The following is a 22,016-nucleotide window of genomic DNA, read 5'->3' as shown; positions in this document are numbered from 1 at the left end:
ATAGAATCCACAATAGTAGCCCTCTTGTTCAAACACAGCTTCTAAATGGCTTTAAATGACCTTTTTCTCTCCCTGTCTTTCTTTCTTTGCCACTCTCTGTCTCGTTCTCAGGTATGTGCAGCCCCCAGTGATCAGTTTCGAGGCTATATTTGAGCAGAGCACTCCGAATTCCCCCATCGTGTTCATCCTGAGCCCCGGCTGTGAGCCGGCCAGCGATCTGATGAAGCTGGCTGAGCGCTCCGGCTTCGGGAGCAGCAGACTTAAGTTCTTGGCCATGGGGCAAGGCCAGGAGAAGGTACACACACACAGGGATGGAGACAAAAGAGAAACAGACAGTCTCACATACTGTCTGATGGTCTAAAATGGATGCTGCATTGTAAAAAAAAAGTCTTGTTTAAAAAAGTTTCAAGGGAGTTGCAGAGGCTTTATTTTATGCGGAAACAAATGGAGCTTCATGTAAATTTCAAGCAACTGAAGTTTACTATTTAAAGCCTTACTCATTGTGTTTCCTCCATTTCCCAGGTTGCACTGCAGTTACTGGAGACCGCAGTGTCCAGAGGCCAGTGGCTGATGCTGCAGAACTGTCATCTGTTAGTGAAGTGGCTGAAGGATCTGGAGAAGTCTCTGGAGAGGATCACCAAACCTCACCCAGACTTCCGACTGTGGCTCACAACCGACCCCATCAAAGACTTCCCCATCGGCATCCTGCAGAAGTCCCTGAAGGTTCACATTTCACTGCTTATTTACAGCGGCCTTCAGTTCCAGCCCTGGAGTGATACGACTGGCAAAATGTGATACACCTCTTGTCTCCTGTGTGTCCAGGTGGTAACCGAGCCCCCCAATGGGCTGAAGCTGAACATGAGGGCCACCTACTTTAAGATCTCGCAGGAGACCTTGATGAGTTGCCCACACCCAGCCTTCCGCAGCCTGGTCTACGTTCTGGCCTTCTTCCACGCTGTGGTGCAGGAGAGGCGCAAATATGGCAAGATCGGCTGGAACGTGCCCTACGACTTCAATGAATCTGACTTCTTGGTAAGCACGAGGCTCAGAATGTTTACTGCTGTAGGCTGGAGAGTCCAAACACTGATCAGCCATAACATTATAACACCTCCTTGTTTCTACACTCATTGTCCATTTTATCTGCTCCACTGACCATAGAGGAGCGCTTTGTAGTTCTACAGTTACAGACTGTAGTCCATCTTTCTCTGCATACCCTGTTCTTTAATGGTCAGGACCCCCACAGAGCAGGTGTTATTTGGGTTTTTAAACACCTCAGTGTCGCTGCTGGACTGAGAACCAAAAACATCCAGCCAACAGCGTCCTGTTGGCAGCATCCTTTGACCACTGATGAAGGACTAGAGGATGACCAACACAGACAGCAGCAGCAGATGAGCTGTCGTCTCTGACTTTACATCTACAAGGTGGACTGACAAGTTAGGAGTGTCTAATAGAGTGGACAGTGAATGGACACAGTGTTTAAAAACTCCAGCAGCACTGCTGTGTCTGATCCACTCGCACCAGCGCAACACACACTAACACACCACCACCACGTCAGTGTTACTGCAGTGCTGAGAATGATCCACCACCCAAATAGTACCTGCTCTGTGAGGGTCCATGGGGGTCCTGACCACTGAGAAACAGGGAAAAGGGGGCTAACAAAGTATGCAGAGAAACAGATGGACTACAGTCTGTAATTATTAGTGTAAATAAGTAGAACTACACAGAGCACCTATGTGGTAAGTGGAGCTGATAAAATGGTTTTAATGCCATAGCTGATCAGTGTGTATGAAAAATAAGCTGCAAAAATATCTTGTTCTGTTTCTGTGATGTCATGAAAACACATTTTTAAAACCTGGTAACTTTACAGGAGAAGGAAAAACACTTTTAAGGTATATAATAGAAGTAATGTAAAAGCGTTTTTTCCAAGTAATTTCGGATAATTTCTTGTGGTTCATTCTTCATGATATTTTCACACAGAGTAAAGGGCAGCTGGTGTTTTCAAAGTATGTAAAAAAATAAAAAAGTGACAAAAACAGAGAGATGAAGTTTTGTTCCAACAGCAACAACATATCCACTTACTCAGCCTAGAGCCTGGAGCTTACATTTTTTAAGTGGATTTAGATAAAAATCTTCCCTGAGTGTTTAGCAGTTCATAAGGAAATGCTTTTACTGATAAGTGTGGGTTGTATCTGTTCCACACTGAACATATCAGGCTGTTCTGTATCTCAGGTGTGTATGGAGATCCTGAACACCTACCTGACCAAAGCTCACAGTCAAGATGATGCCAAGATCCCATGGGGGAGTCTCAAATACCTGATTGGAGAGGTAGCCCACTCATTATTGAGTTTGTATGATATCCTTTACTAACATTAACTTATTATTTAACAGTTAAAGCCTTTACTTTCTGTATAGGTCATTCAGGGGAACCTCACTGACTTTTCAAAATTCAGTGGTTGAGATGTAAACAAAGTCATTCAGCGTGGTTTAATGTGAAGTGGCTCATTGTAGAAACTTACTGACTCAGATTTCTTTACAGTGGTGGTGATACTAATCAGGGGTCACCATGACTACAGCACAAATTTAGCAATTTTATGTACTATTCAAAACCACCAGTGAACCTACACGAGTCTTCTGAGTTTTATCTGGAACGATGTAGGGCTGCTCGATTATTGTAAAAAATCATAATCACAATTATTTTGGTCAATACTGAGATCACGATTATTTAACATGATTACTCGTTGTCTTTGGAAACATTACACGTTTTTTGAACTTGAAAAAAAGACTTGAATAAAAGTGTAAAAAGATAAATAAAATAAATAACTAAGATCAAAATGAATAAGATCAATTATTTTGTAGTGCATTTCCACCACCTACTAAAAAGTACTAAACATATATAAAAAAATTAAATAAAAATAAACTGGGTGAGTTTGGGCTTTTAGGTGCGGAGCGAAAGCACACTGCTGTAAAGGAAAGAGAAATTGAAAATTTGAAAATTTGTGAATTGCCCACCCTTATGATGATGGTACAATAGTGATAAATCTGAAAAAATAAATTTTTATTGCGGACTGTTCTGCCTTACAGCGCTCTGCGTGTACCCCTCCACCATCAATGGATTTTTTAAAAAAAGGCACATTTCAGGTTACAAACCTTCTCAAACCTATAATCAAACAATGTCACAGACATCAGGGCACATATTCATAACTATTTCATGTGATAACTTTCTGTGTGGGACGGATTCACGAAAGTGTCTTAAGAAAGAAAATCTTCTTAAATGTGTTTTTTCTTGACTTCAATCTAAAAAAAGTTACGAGAAAATGTTATTCTTCAAATAGCTTCTTAAGAATTCTCCTGTTTTCTTTTCTGCACTATTTTCATAAGAATAATTCTAAGAACAAGTGAAATATTCTTGACAATATTATGTTCTTAAATGTTTTCTTAACCTTACAGTGACCTGCACTTGTCTTAGGCTGTAAAAGTTGACGAAGTCAGCATCTAAATTCATCACGGACACTGTGTTTGCTGCTGCTCTTGCCATCCATGTCCGTCTCCCCCCAATTATCATATTTTCCAATGAGGATTTTTTACTGATGGCTGTTTCTTCCTCCATCACCTCTAGTTCTTGTTTGCTAATTTATTTCAAATGCTTGGTTTGATGTTTTTCCACCATTTTGCTCCTCTGAGCAGATTAAATAAAGGAAGTAACAGTTAATACAAACTCAGCCTGTATCTCGCATCGTTTATGGTGCATAGTAAAGTGCAATGTAGCATACATAAAAAAAAACAATGAAGACTTCTTAAGAAAATTGTACGAAAATAATTAAGATGATCTTAAGAGAATATCTGAGAACTTCTCAAGTTTTTTTCAAGAATTGCATTTAAGAACATTCTTATGAACTTCTTAGTGTTTGTCTGAAGAACCATGGCAAGTTTTTTCTTAAGAAAGCTTTTGTGAATCCGGCCCCTGGTTCCCATCACCACCGCTGCGATCAGTTCTGAATTAAGCATTTCACATCCAGCCACTCTAAATGACTTAGTTTACATCGTGTGCAAAAACAGAATTCCCTCTGAAGTGAATGTGCTGATTGCCACCGTGCTGACGGTATGTGATGTTTTGAATTTATTATTCTTTTAATTTGGTCTTGAGCGATGAACAGTACCCTGATTTTCAACCAGGTGATGTACGGGGGCAGGGCGATAGACAGCTTTGACCGCAGAATCCTCACCGTCTACATGGACGAGTATCTGGGAGATTTCATCTTTGACACTTTTCAGCCTTTCCACTTCTTCCACAACAAAGACGTGGACTACAGGATCCCGCCGGACGGACCCAAGGATGTTTTTGTTGGTGCGTAGAAGAATTTAGTCACATAACAGTCACTAGTTTATATGTTCTTTAGTAAAGACAATGGTTTTTCATCACGTTCTCCATCAGTGTCTGTGTTTACATGCAAAGATTTTTGCCAATCCGATTGAATACATTCCAATTATAGATTAAGACTGAGGTGTTTATTCTCACTCTACTCAACAATCTGATGGAAAATCTCTGTTTACATTTACACTACAAGTAATCATATTCAAAATGACGCACATGTGTAGAGAACCGCTTAGTGTAAACGTTACCATGACAACCAGCATCACGTGAGTCCAGTCAGAGTGAGACGAGCAGCAGTGAGCAGCGCTTGTGTTTTCACTTGCTTTAAAATGATGTCAGACTCAGGAAAACGTCCTTCACATGTCCTTATTAAAGAAGGCCGAGAGGAAGACGTCGTGTTCTGAGACACATAAGCTGGACGTCCGTCCCACCGCCGTCTTTTAAAGATCAGAGCATAAACTTCGTCTCCTCTGCAGACCAGTTTCTGCTCCGCCATGTTGAACGGTGTAAACTTTCACTATGATGCGACAAACACGATCAGAACGGACTTAAACTTTCCGATAGGGAATGTAATCAGATACAGGCGTCTACACGGATATTATTCTTCTATTTAACGGATTATTTACAGGATTACCCACCTCGATCAGTCGGATAGAAACTGCATTCTGAATGGCCTCAATCAGACTATTCCGATTGAGGTGTTTACATGGATGTATTCTATTCCGATTAGCTATTAGTCAGATTATTAATGGATTATTAGGCTATTGTGAACCATTTCACCATGCAAAGAACCATTTAGGCATGCAAATGGTTCTTTGAGTGTTCATGGTTCTATATAGAACCATTGTCTTTACTCAAGGACCCTTGAAGAACCATCTTTTTGAAGAGTGAACTTTAGGAAACATCTAAAGAATAAGCAGCAGGTGGACAGGCATGTGTGGTGGAATAAGTAAGCCAGGAAATGCTACACCTTACCCTGTTTTAAAAATTCATATTTATTATAAGAAGTTGTACATGCATCTTCATCAGGCAAAATTATGCTGTCAGTTGTGATATAAGGAGCTGATGTACTGACTGATTGTAACTGTAACTGTGTTTGCTGTGCTTCGCAGATGAAATTGAGTCCCTCCCTCTGGCTAACACCCCCTGAGGTGTTTGGTCTGCACCCCAACGCTGAGATCGGCTACTACACTCAGGCTGCCCGAGACATGTGGACTCACCTCATAGAGCTTCAGCCCCAAACAGGTACCCCTCTCCACACTATCCCATCCACCATGACTCCCAAACACATTCCACGCCTTAATATTCCTTCAATATTCTATCTACAGTGCTGTGAAAAAGTATTAACCCCCTTTAATTTGTCTGCTTTAATTTAAAAGAAGAGAAAGACAACCTGAGTAAATACAAAATACAGGAAATTAAATTCTCATTTAATTTATTAAAGGAAAAAAGCCCTTGTGTGAAAAAATATTTACCCTATAAATCAACCAGTTAACCATATTTAGTTTGGAATAATTGAAGAGTAATAGAATAATTGGGATGAATTAAACTGGATACACGCCGGCCCGATTACTGCCGGTCCTGATGAATCAAAACATCCCTTAAATGGAACCTGTCCAGCAATCTGAAGCAGGCTAAAAGGTCTTAACAAGCAGCACACTGTGCCACAATCAAAAGAAATTCCGAAAATTCCAGAAATTCAGCCTGGAAAGGGTTACAGAGCCATTTCTGAGACTCTGGGACTCCAGCAAACCACAGTGAGAGCCATTGTCTCCAAATGGAGGCAACTTGGAACAGTGGTCAAATATCTCAGAAGTGAAGTTTAGGAGGGCAGTTACTTTTTCACATGGAAAGTGATATATTAAAAACTGTGTTTTCTGTTTCCTCATGCTCTCCTTTTCTTATATTACACTTTATATGAAGATCCTTTACAGCACTGTACCTGTAACAAAGCATAGTGTCCCAAACATATACCCTCTACCCTACCCTGTACTGCCTCTGCTGCCTTTACCACTATATAGAGGCCCAAACAGATACACAGCACCCTTCTCTACCCCACCTGCTGAAACTGTATCCCAATTTTCGTCCTCTCTGTTCTTTATCGATAGCAGTGTTTGGGGCAGGCTCTGAAGAGATTCGGTTTCAAAAATGGGGCAATATGTGAGAAAAACTCACATATGAGAGACAAGTTTGCACAACAGTGTGTAGTTAATGTTTGAATTCCTCGTCGAATTTAGTTTAATTGATGTCAAACTGACCCACAACCTTAATCTAGGGCAGGGGCCAGTAAAACAAATGTTAATAAGAGCCATGTTGTCCTTTCAACAAAAATCAACCCACCTTGGGAGTCGCAACATTTTATGTCTATTTATTAAAGTATGTTTTACCATCTTGGCTGTAAATATGTCTCAGTGTGTGTTAATGTACTAGTATAGGCTAAAAATATATAAACGAAAACAGAGACTTACTTTGCTCTGCTTTAAGCTTCAGCTCAGCTATTGTTGCTTTTCTCACATCTCTGGCAGGAAACTTTTCCTCAAAAGTAGAACAGTTTCTTGTAAAACGTCTCTCAGCTTTCGATTTTTTATGAGGCTGAAGTCGCTTCTCATTTGCGGGTTCTTGTTCGAATTTTCCCATTCCACCTTAAATGGTGCCTGAGGTGCCAGAATGTAACTGCTGCACCATTTAAGGTGGAACGGGAAAATTCCAACGAGAAGTTGGTGAACGAGAAACTGACTGCAGCTTCGTGACTTTTTAGTGTTTGAGTTTCTCATTGCAGATTAAACGTATCAGGAAACCAGCTGGAGTGATTATAAACACAAATAAGTCCATTCGTCTCCAAATTATCAATGTTCATCTTAAATCTCTCTCTTTGCCGTTTCGTTAGCTACTAGCTAGGCGAGACTGTTGTCTGTGTTGCTATGGTGACCAGCAGTCTGCGCTGATCTTCAGGGTTAAAGGGTGAATTAGCAGTTCTACATTAACTCCAGAGTTTAAGACCATTTATTGTTAAACTGTGTTGAACGATCAGCAGAGCTTTATTTTACTGTAAAGGAGGATTATTTTATTTTTACCAAAAACTAATTCTGCAGGGCAGTAAAAGAGCCGCATGCTCTCCGGAGCTGCATGTTGCTGACCCCTCATCTAGGGAATCAGTTTCAGATATGGTGAGTATAACCCTGTTTTTTCCTGGGTGTTTCATGCACCTGGAGTGTCAGGATTATATCTGCTAGGTCCTAAACTACATTAACATTTTTATTTTATATTTTAGTTTTTAATTATGTATTCCAATGGTGTAACTGCAAGCTGTGAAAATTTTACATTTCTCAGTGGTCACTCTTCTTAAACTCAGCAGTACCTTAGCGTTAAACAACAGTGCTGAACTGAATAAAAAATTGAGGCGGTGGATTTGATGAAAATATATTATTGGGATACTTTAAGAAATTTTCATGATGCAGGTGTGTCACAATATTTATTTTCTCAAACATTTGATCAGCTGGAACAGAGAGAAATGAACCAGTAGTTCTACGTTAAAAAATACTATCAAAAAGTGTGAACACCGTGATTTGTATTCAGTATTTCGCATAATGTGTTGCACTAAATCTAGTTTAACAGGACTAATTTTGCACTGACAATATCGACGATATGTTCAGAGAAGCATATTGTATTGTATCCTAACATAATTGATCACAATAACAGTATACACCGACCAGGCATAACGTTATGACCACCTCCTTGTTTCTACGCTCATTGTCCATTTTATCAGCTCCACTTACTATATAGGTGCACTTTGTAGTTCTACAGTTACAGACTGTAGTCCATCTGTTTCTCTGATACTTTGTTAGCCCCCTTTTACCCTGTTCTTCAGTGGTCAGGACCCTCATGGACCCTCACAGAGCAGGTACTATTTGTGTGGTGGATCATTCTCAGCACTGCAGTAACACTGACGTGGTGTTGGTGTGTTAGTGTGTGTTGTGCTGGTCTGAGTGGATCAGACACAGCAGTGCTGCTGGAGTTTTTAAACACCTCAGTGTCACTGCTGGACTGAGAATAGTCCACCAACCAAAAATATCCAGCCAACAGCGTCCTGTGGGCAGCTTCCTGTGACCACTGATGAAGGACTAGAGGATGACCAACACAAACTATGCTGACACACTGCTGACTCTGACTTTACATCTACAAGGTGGACCGACAAGGTAGGAGTGTCTAAGAGAGTGGACAGTGAGTGGACACAGTGTTTATAAACTCCAGCAGCACTGCTGTGTCTGATCCACTCGTACAAGCACAACACACACTAACACACCACCACCATGTCAGTGTTACTGCAGTGCTGAGAATGATCCACCACCCAAATAGTACCTGCTCTGTGAGGGTCCATGGGGGTCCTGACCACTGAAGAACAGGGTAAAAGGGGGCTAATAAAGTATCAGAGAAACAGATGGACTACAGTCTGTAACTGTAGAACTACAAAGTGCACCTATATAGTAAGTGGAGCTGATAAAATGGACAATGAGCGTAGAAACAAGGAGGTGGTCATAATGTTATGCCTGATTGGTGTATATTGTCATAATGCCCAGTCCTAACAAAGTCCATGTATAAATCCATGTGGTTAAAATCTTGTGAGGATGTGATCCGGATTCTAGCGGCATGATTTGGCCAGGTGAAAACGGCGTCTGTGTGTCTCTGCTGCAGGTGATTCTGGTGGTGGGATCAGTCGAGATGAGTACATCGCTCAAGTGGCGCGGGACATCCAGAACAAGCTGCCCAGCGTGTTCGACCTGGACGTGATCCGCAAGAAGTTCGGCCTGGAAGTCTCGCCCACCTCCGTGGTGCTGCTGCAGGAGCTGGAGCGCTTCAACAGGCTCGTCCTCCGAATGAGCCGCTCACTCGCCGAACTGCAGCGGGTGAGAGAAGAGGAGAGGGAGGGAGATAACAGTAGCAGAGAGAAAGAAAAGATGTAAGAACTGAGTGCTCTAAAGCTGTGCCCATGTCTGTCCATGTTCCAGGCTTTAGCAGGTGAGGTGGGGATGAGCAGTGAACTGGACGAAGTTGCCAGAGCCCTGTTTAATGGTCAGATTCCTGCTATCTGGAGACGACTGGCCCCGGACACCCTGAAATCTTTGGGCAACTGGATGATCCACTTCAAGAGACGCTACGATCAGTACAGCTCATGGGTACGACCCAGTACACCAGCCGAAAGGCCTATAATTTTTTGTTAGAATTGTAGGCTATGGTCACCTTACCAGGCTGAAGTGGCACAAATCTGATTTTTTGCCCTAATGTGACTCAGATCTGATGTTTTCAGACCTGTTTGGACACATCTGATCTTTTCAAATCCGACCTGAACCACTTTAATATGTGGTCCTAGATCGGATACGTATCTGATTCGTGGCCATGAGACCTTAATGTGACGCTCAGATCAGAATTCATGTGCTTTTTTTCCACTGTGCGTGCGCCATCATTCAGCGTTACCATGGCAGCAGCGCCGAACAGAAGTTAAAGCCTGTAAACGGTGGAAAAGCAGCTCATCTCACCTTTTTCTCCTTCGTCTCGCTCTAATAATGAAGCTGAGAGCTGATCAGAGTTAATTATCTTCTCAGCGAAGCTCGTTCTGCTCGTTAGTTTGTGCTGATGATGAACGTGATTCATTCACGTGACGTCACTGAGTAGGATGTGCGCATGAGGGTCATTTCAGGACGCCGGTTCGTCACATTAATGACAGATTTGAATCACTTACCTAAACGAGTGTGAACCATCGAGTCAGAGAGATCGGATTTGAGCAAAAAATCAGAGTTGGAGTTTTTCAGATCACATCACGCATCCTTACGTATTAACGTCACACAAACAGACTCAGAAAGAAGGTCCGGCTCGATGTTTAGGTCTCAAATCCAAAATCAACATTATACTGATGGAGAAATGATGACAACAGCACACTCTTACAACAGATTGTTCTTCAAGAGTTCTTTAGTAAAGAAAATGGTTCTATATGGAACCATGAACACTCAAAGAATCCTTTTTTTAAAACCCATGATTAAAAGGTTCTTTGCATCAAGAAAGGGTTCTTCAGATTGATTGAAAATGTGCTATTGATGGTTTTATATAGAGCCTTTTTTTAAAAAAAAGGTTCTATATATCACCAAAAAGGGTTCTGCTAGTGGTTTTATGTCAAGCTTGTAACAATAGAACCCTTTTTGGTGCTATATAGCACCTTTTCAAAAAGGTTCTATATAGAACCACCTACAGCACATTCCCATCAATCTGAAGAACTATTTCACGATGCAAAGAACCCTTTAATCATGCAAAGTGTTCTTTGAGTGTTTGTGATTCTATGTAGAACCATTTTCTTTACTAAAGAAAGAGATCCAATTTTTTGGGTGTGTAGATAATTTACTCATAATCATATCATTCTCTTTTAACGCGCAGTCTTCCGATTCACCTGCTTTCCGGAAGGGGTCTGAAGCACAACCCATGTTACGGCATTTTCTTTCGCACACTGCATGCAATTACACATTTCCACCAGAGAGGTCTCCAAATCCCCTCATCTTACATAGTGTAGCTTTAATAACATAACTCCAAAAGCCCCAAAAACTATGATCCAAGAACAGGACTTCACACATTCGTTTTTTGGGGTTACAAGACAACCAGGTTAGGCATTATAAAAGTGAACTGTCCTCTCTATGATGCTGTTTGGGTAAACAACAAGAGGGATTTTATAGCCCAGTGGATTTGCGGGAAACCAGTTTTGAGTGATGCTACAACAGAGGCTTTGGAACAACAATGAAAAAAGACAATCAGAAATGGGAATTATATATGATTCCCTCTGTTAGTAAACTATTCCTGACCGGTGCTTTAAGTCCATAGTAGAAACTGAATAATAAACCTTAATAGCTCAGTAAAAGGTGAAGCCTTTTATATGTGTGTAACTGTGTTTGTTTGTTGGAGAGAATGAACTGATGGAGAGTATAAACTTTAAGAGTTTTTTTAAGTAGTCATTTTGAACGTATGTTTGATCTGCAGGTGGACGATGGTGAGCCCACAGTGATGTGGTTGTCAGGGTTACACATCCCTGAGTCGTATCTGACCGCACTGGTGCAGGCTACATGCAGACGGAACGGCTGGCCACTGGACCGCTCCACACTCTACACACACGTCACCCAGTACCGCAGTGAGGACGAGGTCACTGAGAGACCCGGACAGGGTGAGAATACGCTCACTCACACACACACACACACACACACTCACACACACACACACACACACACACACTCACACACACACACACACACACACACACACACACACACACACACACACTCACTCACACACTCACACACACACACACACTCACACACACTCACACACACACGCATTACATTAACACCACTTAGCAGATGCTCTTATCCTGAAGACAATCTTAAGCTGTCATTAAAGTAGTGCGAATAACCTACAATCTAAAGATGCCTTTGAGTCAAGAAACTTTCAGAAACAGGAGTCAGTATAAATATATGTATACACATATGTGAATGTAAACAAAAGACCTCTACAGACAACACAGTTCTGCACATTTTAATGCACAATTACTTTATTTGTTTATTTTCTGAATTTAACATAGTGGAAAGAAATAAAATGCAAAATGAGGCTTGTGCAAAAGTTATGGCACATTTAATATGTTATGTTACTTTTTCCAGTGTTTCCCAACATTAAACTCTGCAAATAAATATAAACTGTGCACTAATAAATTGTGTTCTCTTTAGAGGATGTGTTTTTTTTAGACTTTAGAAAAAAAAAACTTATTTTTGCTTAGATCAACAAAACATCATTTGAACAGTGGTCTCCAAACTTTTGCAAACAACTGGAAAGAAAGAAGGAAGGAAGGAAGAAATGAATGAATGAAGGAATGAAAAAATGAAGGAATAAATGACGGAATGAATGAATAAAGGAAGAAATGAATGAATGAAGGAAGGAAGGAATTAAGGACTGAAGGAATGAATGAGTGAAGGAAAGAAGGAAGAAATTAATGAATGAAGGAAAGAATGAATTATGGACTGAATGAATGAATGAGTGAAGGAATGATGGAAGAAATTGATCAATGAATGAAGGAAGGAATGAATGGATGAATTAAGTGATGAATGAGTGAAGGAATGAATGAATGAAGGAAGGAATTAATGAGCGAGTGAATAAATGAATGAATGAATGAGCTGTTCTATAAGCAGTTCTGTAAGCAGCTGTTCTATAAGCAGTTCTGTAAGCAGCTGTTCTATAAGTAGTTCTGTAAGCAGCTGTTCTGTAAGCAGTTCTGTAAGCAGCTGTTCTGTAAGCAGTTCTGTAAGCAGCTGTTCTATAAGCAGTTCTGTAAGCAGCTGTTCTATAAGCAGTTCTGTAAGCAGCTGTTCTATAAGTAGTTCTGTAAGCAGCTGTTCTGTAAGCAGTTCTGTAAGCAGCTGTTCTGTAAGCTGTTCTGTAAGCAGCTGTTCTATAAGTAGTTCTGTAAGCAGCTGTTCTATAAGCAGTTCTGTAAGCAGCTGTTCTATAAGCAGTTCTGTAAGCAGCTGTTCTATAAGCAGTTCTGTAAGCAGCTGTTCTATAAGTAGTTCTGTAAGCAGCTGTTCTGTAAGCAGTTCTGTAAGCAGCTGTTCTATAAGCAGTTCTGTAAGCAGCTGTTCTATAAGCAGTTCTGTAAGCAGCTGTTCTATAAGTAGTTCTGTAAGCAGCTGTTCTGTAAGCAGCTGTTCTGTAAGCTGTTCTGTAAGCAGCTGTTCTATAAGTAGTTCTGTAAGCAGCTGTTCTATAAGCAGTTCTGTAAGCAGCTGTTCTATAAGCAGTTCTGTAAGCAGCTGTTCTATAAGTAGTTCTGTAAGCAGCTGTTCTATAAGCAGATCTGTAAGCAGCTGTTCTATAAGCAGTTCTGTAAGCAGCTGTTCTATAAGCAGTTCTTAAAGCAGCTGTTCTATAAGTAGTTCTGTAAGCAGCTGTTCTGTAAGCAGTTCTGTAAGCAGCTGTTCTGTAAGCTGTTCTGTAAGCAGCTGTTCTATAAGTAGTTCTGTAAGCAGCTGTTCTATAAGCAGTTCTGTAAGCAGCGGTTCTATAAGTAGTTCTGTAAGCAGCTGTTCTGTAAGCAGTTCTGTAAGCAGCGGTTCTATAAGTAGTTCTGTAAGCAGCTGTTCTATAAGCAGTTCTGTAAGCTGCTGTTCTATAAGCAGTTCTGTAAGCAGTGGTTCTATAAGTAGTTCTGTAAGCAGCTGTTCTATAAGCAGTTCTGTAAGCAGCTGTTCTATAAGTAGTTCTGTAAGCAGCTGTTCTATAAGCTGTTCTGTAAGCAGCTGTTCTATAAGCAGTTCTGTAAGCAGCTGTTCTATAAGCAGTTCTGTAAGCAGCGGTTCTATAAGTAGTTCTGTAAGCAGCTGTTCTATAAGCAGTTCTGTAAGCAGCTGTTCTATAAGCAGTTCTGTAAGCAGCTGTTCTGTAAGCAGTTCTGTAAGCAGCGGTTCTATAAGTAGTTCTGTAAGCAGCTGTTCTGTAAGCAGCTGGTGTTGCGTGTTGTTGCAGGGTGTTTTGTATCGGGTCTGTACATGGAGGGAGCTGACTGGGACGTTGATCAGGGCTGCCTGGTGCGCAGCAAACCCAAAGTGCTGGTGGTACAGCTGCCCATCCTCAAGGTGATCCCCATAGAGGCCCATCGGCTCAAACTGCAGGTAACACAGCACCACCCACTCCTTCACTCCTGACCCTTTCACTTGGTCAGTTTCTAGTCGTGCTTTAGACTGAAGTCCCTCTTCTATGAATGACCATTATACTGAAATTTGCAAGAACTGAATGCTTAAATTAAAACCATGTTATCATATGACGAAATACAGTGATTGTGGACAGGTTTATGCTGTTTAAAGCATAAGTAATCCTAGAAGTGTCTAAAAGAAGAACTGATGCTCAACATGTTCAGGTCTTTAGTTTTGGAATAGATTCATAATTTAGCTTGATTAATTCTTTTAGAAGGTGAGAAGACATCATAGTTAACCTGCTATGCTCCAAATACCTGTTTGGAAAAAAGAGCTTGTCTTCTTTCTGAGTATTTCTTTAAGCAAATCACATTCATTGATGTCCCCCCAGAACACACTGAGGACGCCGGTCTACACGACCTCCATGAGGAGGAACGCGATGGGCGTTGGGCTGGTGTTCGAGGCGGACCTCTTCACCACCAAACACGCCTCACACTGGGTCCTGCAGGGAGTGTGTCTCTGCCTCAATGCTGACTGACCGCTGTCTGTTAAAAATATTTCCATTCTTTTAAAATGTTAAAGGGCCATATCCTACATTTTTCTTATTTTTTTCCCGCAATGACAATTTATGACATTTGTGGGGGTTTATGTACCAAAAAATGAATTTTAATTCAATTTAATTAAATTCAATTTTTACATTTTACATTACCTCTGGTTATGCAAACAGTTAAACCATGTTTTTGTTACTAGGCTAGGTTGATACAGTACGGTGCAAATGTCAGAGACCACCCTTTATTTTTTTTCAGTCAAAATGTTCGTGTATCGCTGCTGTCTGAACAAAACCTCCTAACTCCGTTTTTGGCGTTTTTCACTTTTTGGCATAATTTGAAAATGCCTGTTGTCCTTTACATTGTACGTAAATTTTATGATGAATGGACCAAAAGAAGTGTCCCAAATTTACTTGGAAAAACGTCTGGTTCCATTGACTTACATTAAAAGTAAAGTATGTTTTTTCCTTCTCCTGTAAAGTTCTCATTTTGGGGATACGAGGTTTTGTTCCGACAACAGCGATATATAAAACGGAAAACCAACAACTAAACAGGAATATTTTTCCACACTTCCAAATTTCAGTCTTCTCACGATCCAGATAATCCCAAACACATTCAGTGATGTTGAGGTCTGGACTCTGGGGTGGTCAGTCCATTATTCTGAGAACACTGGCAGCTTCTTTGTTGAATGTGGCTGTTTACTTTTCTCAGTCAGCTGCCCTGTATTGTGCCTCATTTAAAAAACAGTCCAGGCTAAAACTTCTTATAACTTCTTATAACTTTAAAGTGGATTGGAGCGTAAATCGGCTGAGATGTATAGATATAAATGTGTTGGTTTTCGTGTCATCACAAAAACAATAAACTCAAAACGGATCATTTTCTTTATGTAGACTTGGTATGTTTTGAAACTTTAATACCATTTACACACTACAATCTCTTTAAAATATGTTAATTACAGATGCAGTGTCAGATCTTGACCACTTGGTGGCAGCACACGGCAGCGCATGAGCGTGGCAGTCTAATAAAGTGGCAGAAGGGAGCTGCAGTGTGTGCTCTGGACTTTTGCCAGCACATCTCATGGAGCCTCTCTTGTCCACAGTACTTTCCAAACTCTCCTATTTTTAATCTCTCGAGACAGATCTCTTTATTAAGTCCTCTGTCTGCTTGATTCCGCATGACATTTCAGTCGCCTCATCGGCCCTCAGACAGGGAAATGAAGGGAGAGAGAGAGAGAGAGAGACGGAGCATGCAGAGCTACGGGGAGAAGAGGGCCTGCTTTGTGTTCACTTAATTACAATCCTAACATTATTTCTGCAGCTTGTGTTTCACTACCCCCTATACCACCATCCCTTATAGCCCCCCACCACCGTCCTCCCCCCATCGTCCTGCTGAAGGGAGGATTCTCCAGCTACACATTCCTGGAAAAGAAAGGAAACATCAGTCAGCCTTAAGACTCGACAGGCTGTACTCTGTGCCTTCATTTAACCCTTTCAAAGCTGACGTCTCGCCGGCAAACCGTTCCTTTGTGTTTGTCTCCTTTAACTGATTAAAATCTGCCCCAGAGTAGTTGGTGAGCGTGTATGTCCACACTGATCAGTGAAAACACTTTAGCTTTTGTTTCTGAGAGTTTTTGCTACCTTCACATTTAATCTCACAGCTGCCCCAATTTCTGACTGCAAACAAAAACAATTATGAAAATGTTTCAAAGCAAAACAACGTCTTTTTGGCCAAAACAGTGCAGCGGTTTGAGTTGGTTCAGTTTGTTGCTTGCTGAGCAGAACTCTTAATCACCTTGGCATTCTGAGAACTCCTCCTAACCGTGATTGGTCGAATCACTGCATTGCTTATTCTGAGACCTTCCCTGAATCCCACTAGTCGTATAACTGCATCGTTTATTCTGAGACCTCCTCTGAATCCAATTAGTCGAATAACTGCATCGTTTGTTCTGAGACCTCATCTGAATCCAATTAGTCCAATAACTGCATCGTTTGTTCTGAGACCTCATCTGAATCCAATTAGTCGAATAACTGCATCGTTTGTTCTGAGACCTCCTCTGAATCCAATTAGTCCAATAACTGCATCGTTTGTTCTGAGACCTCATCTGAATCCAATTAGTCCAATAACTGCATCGTTTATTCCGAGACCTCATCTGAATCCAATTAGTCCAATAACTGCATCGTTTATTCCGAGACCTCCTCTGAATCCAATTAGTCCAATAACTGCATCGTTTATTCCGAGACCTCATCTGAATCCAATTAGTCAAATAACTGCATCGTTTATTCTGAGACCTCATCTGAATCCAATTAGTCGAATAACTGCATCGTTTATTCTGAGACCTCCTCTGAATCCAATTAGTCCAATAACTGCATCGTTTAATCTGAGACCTCCTCTGAATCCAATTGGTTGAATAACTGCATCGTTTGTTCTGAGACCTCCCCTGAATCCGATTGGTTGAATAACTGCATTGTTCTGAGACCTCCTCTGAATTTCATTTGTCAAATAACTGCATTAGTCATTCTGAGACCTCCCCTTTCTGTGATTGGTCCTAATCACTGTGCTATCAGTGCTGAGATATACAAATTCTTGCAACAGCATGTTCAGCTGCAGTTCGATTTCATTTGCTGATTGAAGTGTACTGCCAGAGTGAGTGTTGCCCATCTATGAAATCTACAGAATCTAAACTATATGTTTGAATCATTTGCACATCTCTGTCAACACATCAAAGAGCGAAATCTCTAGAAACACAACATTTATAAGTGCAAACAGGTCTTGCGAAGGTCTGAAAAAAGTGGAGAATACACAAGCTTTTCCAGGTAACAGTGTACATGCAGTGGAATAGCCTTTGTAAGTGCTTTGGTTATTAGGGCCTATAGGGGGCGCTAGAAACTGCGTTACTGACCCTGCTGTCTACTTCAGGAGATGTAGCAGGATTAGTCATTATTTTGAAAATGACAACCCAGTGTCAAAAACAGTCTCACCTGACGTAGATGTTACGCCAGTTGGAAGCCTTTATAACTGTTTATGTAGGTTTAAGTCAGTTGTCATGACAAAAAATTGACATGAAAAAATTATTTGAACTTCAAAATGAAAAGTTAAATAACAGATTCTTGTTCTGTTAACTTTCTATTCGAAATCCAATTAACTCAGCCCAAACACAACTTTTTAAAGTTAAAACAACATTATTTTTACAGTTTATGTGGGTGTTATGTAGTCTTATGAACACTGCCCTACAGTAAAGTGTTACTCTACATTAAAAGCCAGAAACAGCTGCTTTTAAAGGGTTAATCACGTAGGTTTGTTCTGTATGTGTGATCCCCATATGTTTGTACTTGAATGTGACATATTTAAGCTCTTTCATACATAACTTGTGGGCTGCTAGAGGAATCCAGGCCATTCATATAGAACTTGATATATATTTCCTGAGTGTAGGGGCTCAGGGCTCGCTGAGGGAGAACCGTGCAGTGCATGTGGAAAATTTATATCAGAATCAAATATTTACCAAATGGAGAAGTAAAAATACATATATATATCCGTCTGCGGTTTCTGTCGTCTGTCTGAAGTTAAGGTAACTGTTCACTTGCCTTTTGTCGTCCACAGAGGTGAACTGCTGGCCAGATGAGCTTCCTTTAAACTGATAAAGCTGGACAAAAGCTCAGTGGAGTATCTGAACATACACAGTGTAGAGAGAGACTGGCAGTGCTGAATATGAGGTACAAAGTCTTGGTAACTACATAATATTAACATATTCTTGCTATAAACGTATCATGGCAGATGTCATACACTGTCGTAAGTTGTCATGACAGATTGTGTCCAGTAATAAGACAGTGTAACAATACCATTACTGTAATTTGTCATGACAGATGCCATGATGTGTGTTGTCATGAAACTAGAGTTCACAGCAAAAATTATCCATGTGACATAAGCTGTTATAACATCAAACATCCAGCCCAAACATACCAGTAATGGTAACACGACACTGTTCTATTACTAAAGAAAATCTTTTATGACAGCTCATAACAGCTTATAACGTCTGCCATGACATGTTTATGGCATGTTTATGTCAATGTTGTGTAGCAGGGTTCTTGTAAGGTGTTACAAAGTCTTTCTCTGGCCCAATTGACTCCATACTCCCTATATATCGCTTAAGTCAAGTCACCCTTATTTATACACTCTTAAAAAGGTGGTTCTTTACAGGTTCTTTAGTGTAGAACCATGAACACTCAAGGAATCGTTTGCATGCTTAAAAAGTTCTGTGCATGGTAAAATCGTTCTTCAGATTGATGGAGGATGTGTTGTATGTACTGCTCCGCCTCAAGCTCCGCCTACAAGGTTAGCCATTGGCTCACAGGTTACTGGCTTTCTGCCCAAACATCTACATTATTTAGAGTGTGGTTGATGTAAATGATATGTAAATGAGGAACTGGAAAGCTGGCGCTTGATTTCACGCACTGAAGCTGATTTATTGCTTTTACTTAAATGTATTTTCACGTCGTGCGAAAGTTTCATGAGTCAGACTTTGATGAAGGATCATTGTATTGACCCAGTGGCCCTTATATTAAAATGACTGACATTTGTTGTGTTTATAACACTCTTATGAAGCATCATTCCTACGTAATGGAACTTATACATTACCTGGTGATTTGTCTTCCGAATACTGACATCAGCTGTTCATGAATGCTGAAGTATTGCTTTTACAGATCTGTTAGTCAGTGCTTATGCATGTGGGTCGTTCTACAGAAACGTCCATTTCTGTGTCCCTAGCGTTTACAGATATATTACAGTTAAAAACATGTTAGGGTTACAATTTATTTATATTTTAAAATAAAACAATGTTATTTTAACAGTTACTCCTTCTTGAGCCTCAATTTAGCAACATTGGTTTTTAATTCAATCATGTAGAATTCCAAGCACCACAGAAGAGCTCGTCCCCACAGTCATGTGTGAAGGTTGAGGCCATATTTTGAAGAAAAAACGTGTTTTTCTGCTATTTTAAGTACAATAATCTATACATGACTATGGAATATATAAATTAAATGACATAAAGAAAACAAATGCCAAATAAATATTATAAAATATATAATGAAATTTGTTGCCCCCAGGAGTCGTGTCACTGGTGTTACCGCATAACAAAAAATCTCTTATTTTGAAATAAAAGTCACACTGATGACATCACTTGACATCCTTTTACCTGTTTTTCTGAGGCTCTATGAAGAAAGGCTCATGGTGAGTCCACTGTGTCTTTCAGTTATCAGAGATTTTCTCATTTAGCTCATGATTTCATATGAAGCTTTTAGCTGAAGTCACTGGTGTGACCCACTTTATTCTGAGGTCACTGTGAAAAAATAGAATACAAATGGATTAAATTACATATTTTAGTGGATATTCCATGATTGACAACACATGGTTTGATTTTGTAAAATACATTTTTCATTAAAATGTCTCTGGTGTTCCCTTTATTATGTGTAACACCAATGAGGATCAGTTACACCAGTGACTCCTATGGAGAGATAGAAAAGTGGACGTTTCTGTAGAATGACCCATGTGTTATGTAGTCTGTATGTAGATATCCCCTCTTTCTTTCTCTCATTCCCTCTCTTTCACATAACCCCAACTCACTGAGCGGTGTGGGAGGGGGGTATACGTGCCAGTGCGCTTTCCTATAGAGTGCACCGGTGACTCCCTCGCAGCAGGAGCGCCTCTCAGCAGGTCACGGGGGCCAAATATGTGAGTGTACACAAGCAGCTTATGAGGTTATAAAAAAGAGAAAGCCAGCTGTAACTCAATAGGAAGGGAGGGATAATAGAGGCCTTGAGTGTGTTTTATGAAGCAGCACTACAAAGGAGCAATGAACTACATCATCGGCGAGAGACAATGGGGCGAGCGAGGGAGGGAGGCACGGAGTTTGACTGCGCAGGGCGGAGAGGGACGTAAAGAGGGAGAGAAAGAAAGAGTGGAGCGGCTAACGAGACGAGACGCATGAAAAGGGGTTTGCGCAAAGCAAGTGACCCCAGCCTCTTTCTTTCTTTCTTTCTTTTTCCCTCCGAGGCTGCGATTATCGTCAGCTGCCCGAGACGGCAGGGATTTACGTGAACTCTGCAGTGGTGCGGGTCCGGCTCGGCACCGCTGCCCTTACAAACCTTTTAAAGTGCCACAAAAATACCCACCCATCACTCCTGGTCCCCCTACTCAGTTTTCTGAGGCTGCTTCTGTCTGACCAGATTAGGAACATCTGGAGAGAGAGAGAGAGAGAGGGAGAGGGAGAAAAGGGCGATAGAGGAATAAAATAGAGAAACAAGAAAGAGATGAAACAAAGAAAGAAAGAGGGGGGAATGAGAGAAGGGAGATGGACGAGAAAATTAGAGGAACGAGAGAGAAAGAGAGGAAAAGAAGACAGGAAGAGAAAGAAAGAAAAGAGATGGAAGAGGAAAACGAGAGAAGTGAGATAGAGGAGTAAAATAGAAAAATGAGAGAGAGGAACAGAAGATGGGAAGAGAAAGAAAAGAGGAAAATGAGAGATAAAGGTGATGGAGAAATAAACGAGAAAGAGAAAAAGACAGGAGAAAGAAAGAAAAAGAGAAAGAGGAGGAATGAGAGAAGGGAGACGGACAAGAAAAATAGAGGAATGAGCGAGAGGAAAAGAAGACAGGAAGAGAAAGAGAAAAAATAAAGAGAGAGGAAAACGAGATAAGGGAGACAGAGGAATAAAATAGAGAAACGAGAAAGAGAGGAAAGAAAGGAGAGAGAGGGGGATGTGAAAAGAGAGGTGAAAGAAAAAGAAAGAAAGGGGGATGAGAGAAGGGAGATGGACGACAAAAATAGTGGAACGAGAGAGAGGAAAAGAAGACAGAAAGAGAAAAGAAGAAAAGAGGAAAGCGAGAGAAGGGAGATAGAGGAGTAAAAGAAATGAGAGAGAGAGGAAAGAAAGAAAGAAAGGTGAAGAAGACAGAAAGAGAAAAAAGAAAAGAGGAAAACGAGAGAAGGAAGACAGAGGAATAAAATAGAGAAGCGAGAAAGAGGAAAGAAAGAAAGGAGAGAGGGGATGGGAGAAAAGAGGGGTAAAATAGAAAAACGAGAGAGAGGAAGAAAAGACAGGAAGAAAAAGAAAGAAAAGTGAAATGAGAGGAAATGAGAAACAAAAAGAGAAGAGAAAGAAATGAGAGGAAAATGGGAGAAGGAAGAAAGAAGACTAAAAGAAAAATAAGGAAGAGAGAAAGAGTGAGACAAAGAGACTGACAGAGAGAGACAGATACAGAGAGACAAAGAATGAGAGAGAGACAGATAGAGAAAGAGAGACAAAGTGACTGACAGAAACAGAGAGAGATACAGAGAGACAGAAAGAGAGAGAGGGAGCCAATGATTATTCAATATCTATTATGAATATTT

General features: G+C 40.7%; 1 protein-coding gene across 1 annotated transcript in view; it reads left to right on the top strand.

Moving 5' to 3' along the window:
• Positions 1–14,728, top strand: part of dnah10 (dynein axonemal heavy chain 10) — a 109,071-nt gene extending 94,343 nt beyond the window's left edge. The window contains 12 exon segments of the mRNA XM_036598948.1: positions 112–295; positions 523–723; positions 823–1,032; positions 2,230–2,325; positions 4,174–4,345; positions 5,485–5,516; positions 5,518–5,617; positions 9,065–9,276; positions 9,379–9,546; positions 11,390–11,570; positions 13,919–14,064; positions 14,477–14,728. Coding sequence (XP_036454841.1) covers positions 112–295; positions 523–723; positions 823–1,032; positions 2,230–2,325; positions 4,174–4,345; positions 5,485–5,516; positions 5,518–5,617; positions 9,065–9,276; positions 9,379–9,546; positions 11,390–11,570; positions 13,919–14,064; positions 14,477–14,623 — 1,849 coding nt within the window. The 3' untranslated portion in view covers positions 14,624–14,728.
• The last annotated feature ends 7,288 nt before the right edge of the window (positions 14,729–22,016 follow it).

The sequence above is a fragment of the Colossoma macropomum genome, unplaced genomic scaffold, assembly GCF_904425465.1.
Source record: "Colossoma macropomum unplaced genomic scaffold, Colossoma_macropomum, whole genome shotgun sequence".
Taxonomy (NCBI): Eukaryota; Metazoa; Chordata; class Actinopteri; order Characiformes; family Serrasalmidae; genus Colossoma; species Colossoma macropomum.
The sequence above is the reverse complement of the archived record's forward strand: the minus strand, read 5'-3'. Positions and strand labels throughout refer to the sequence as shown.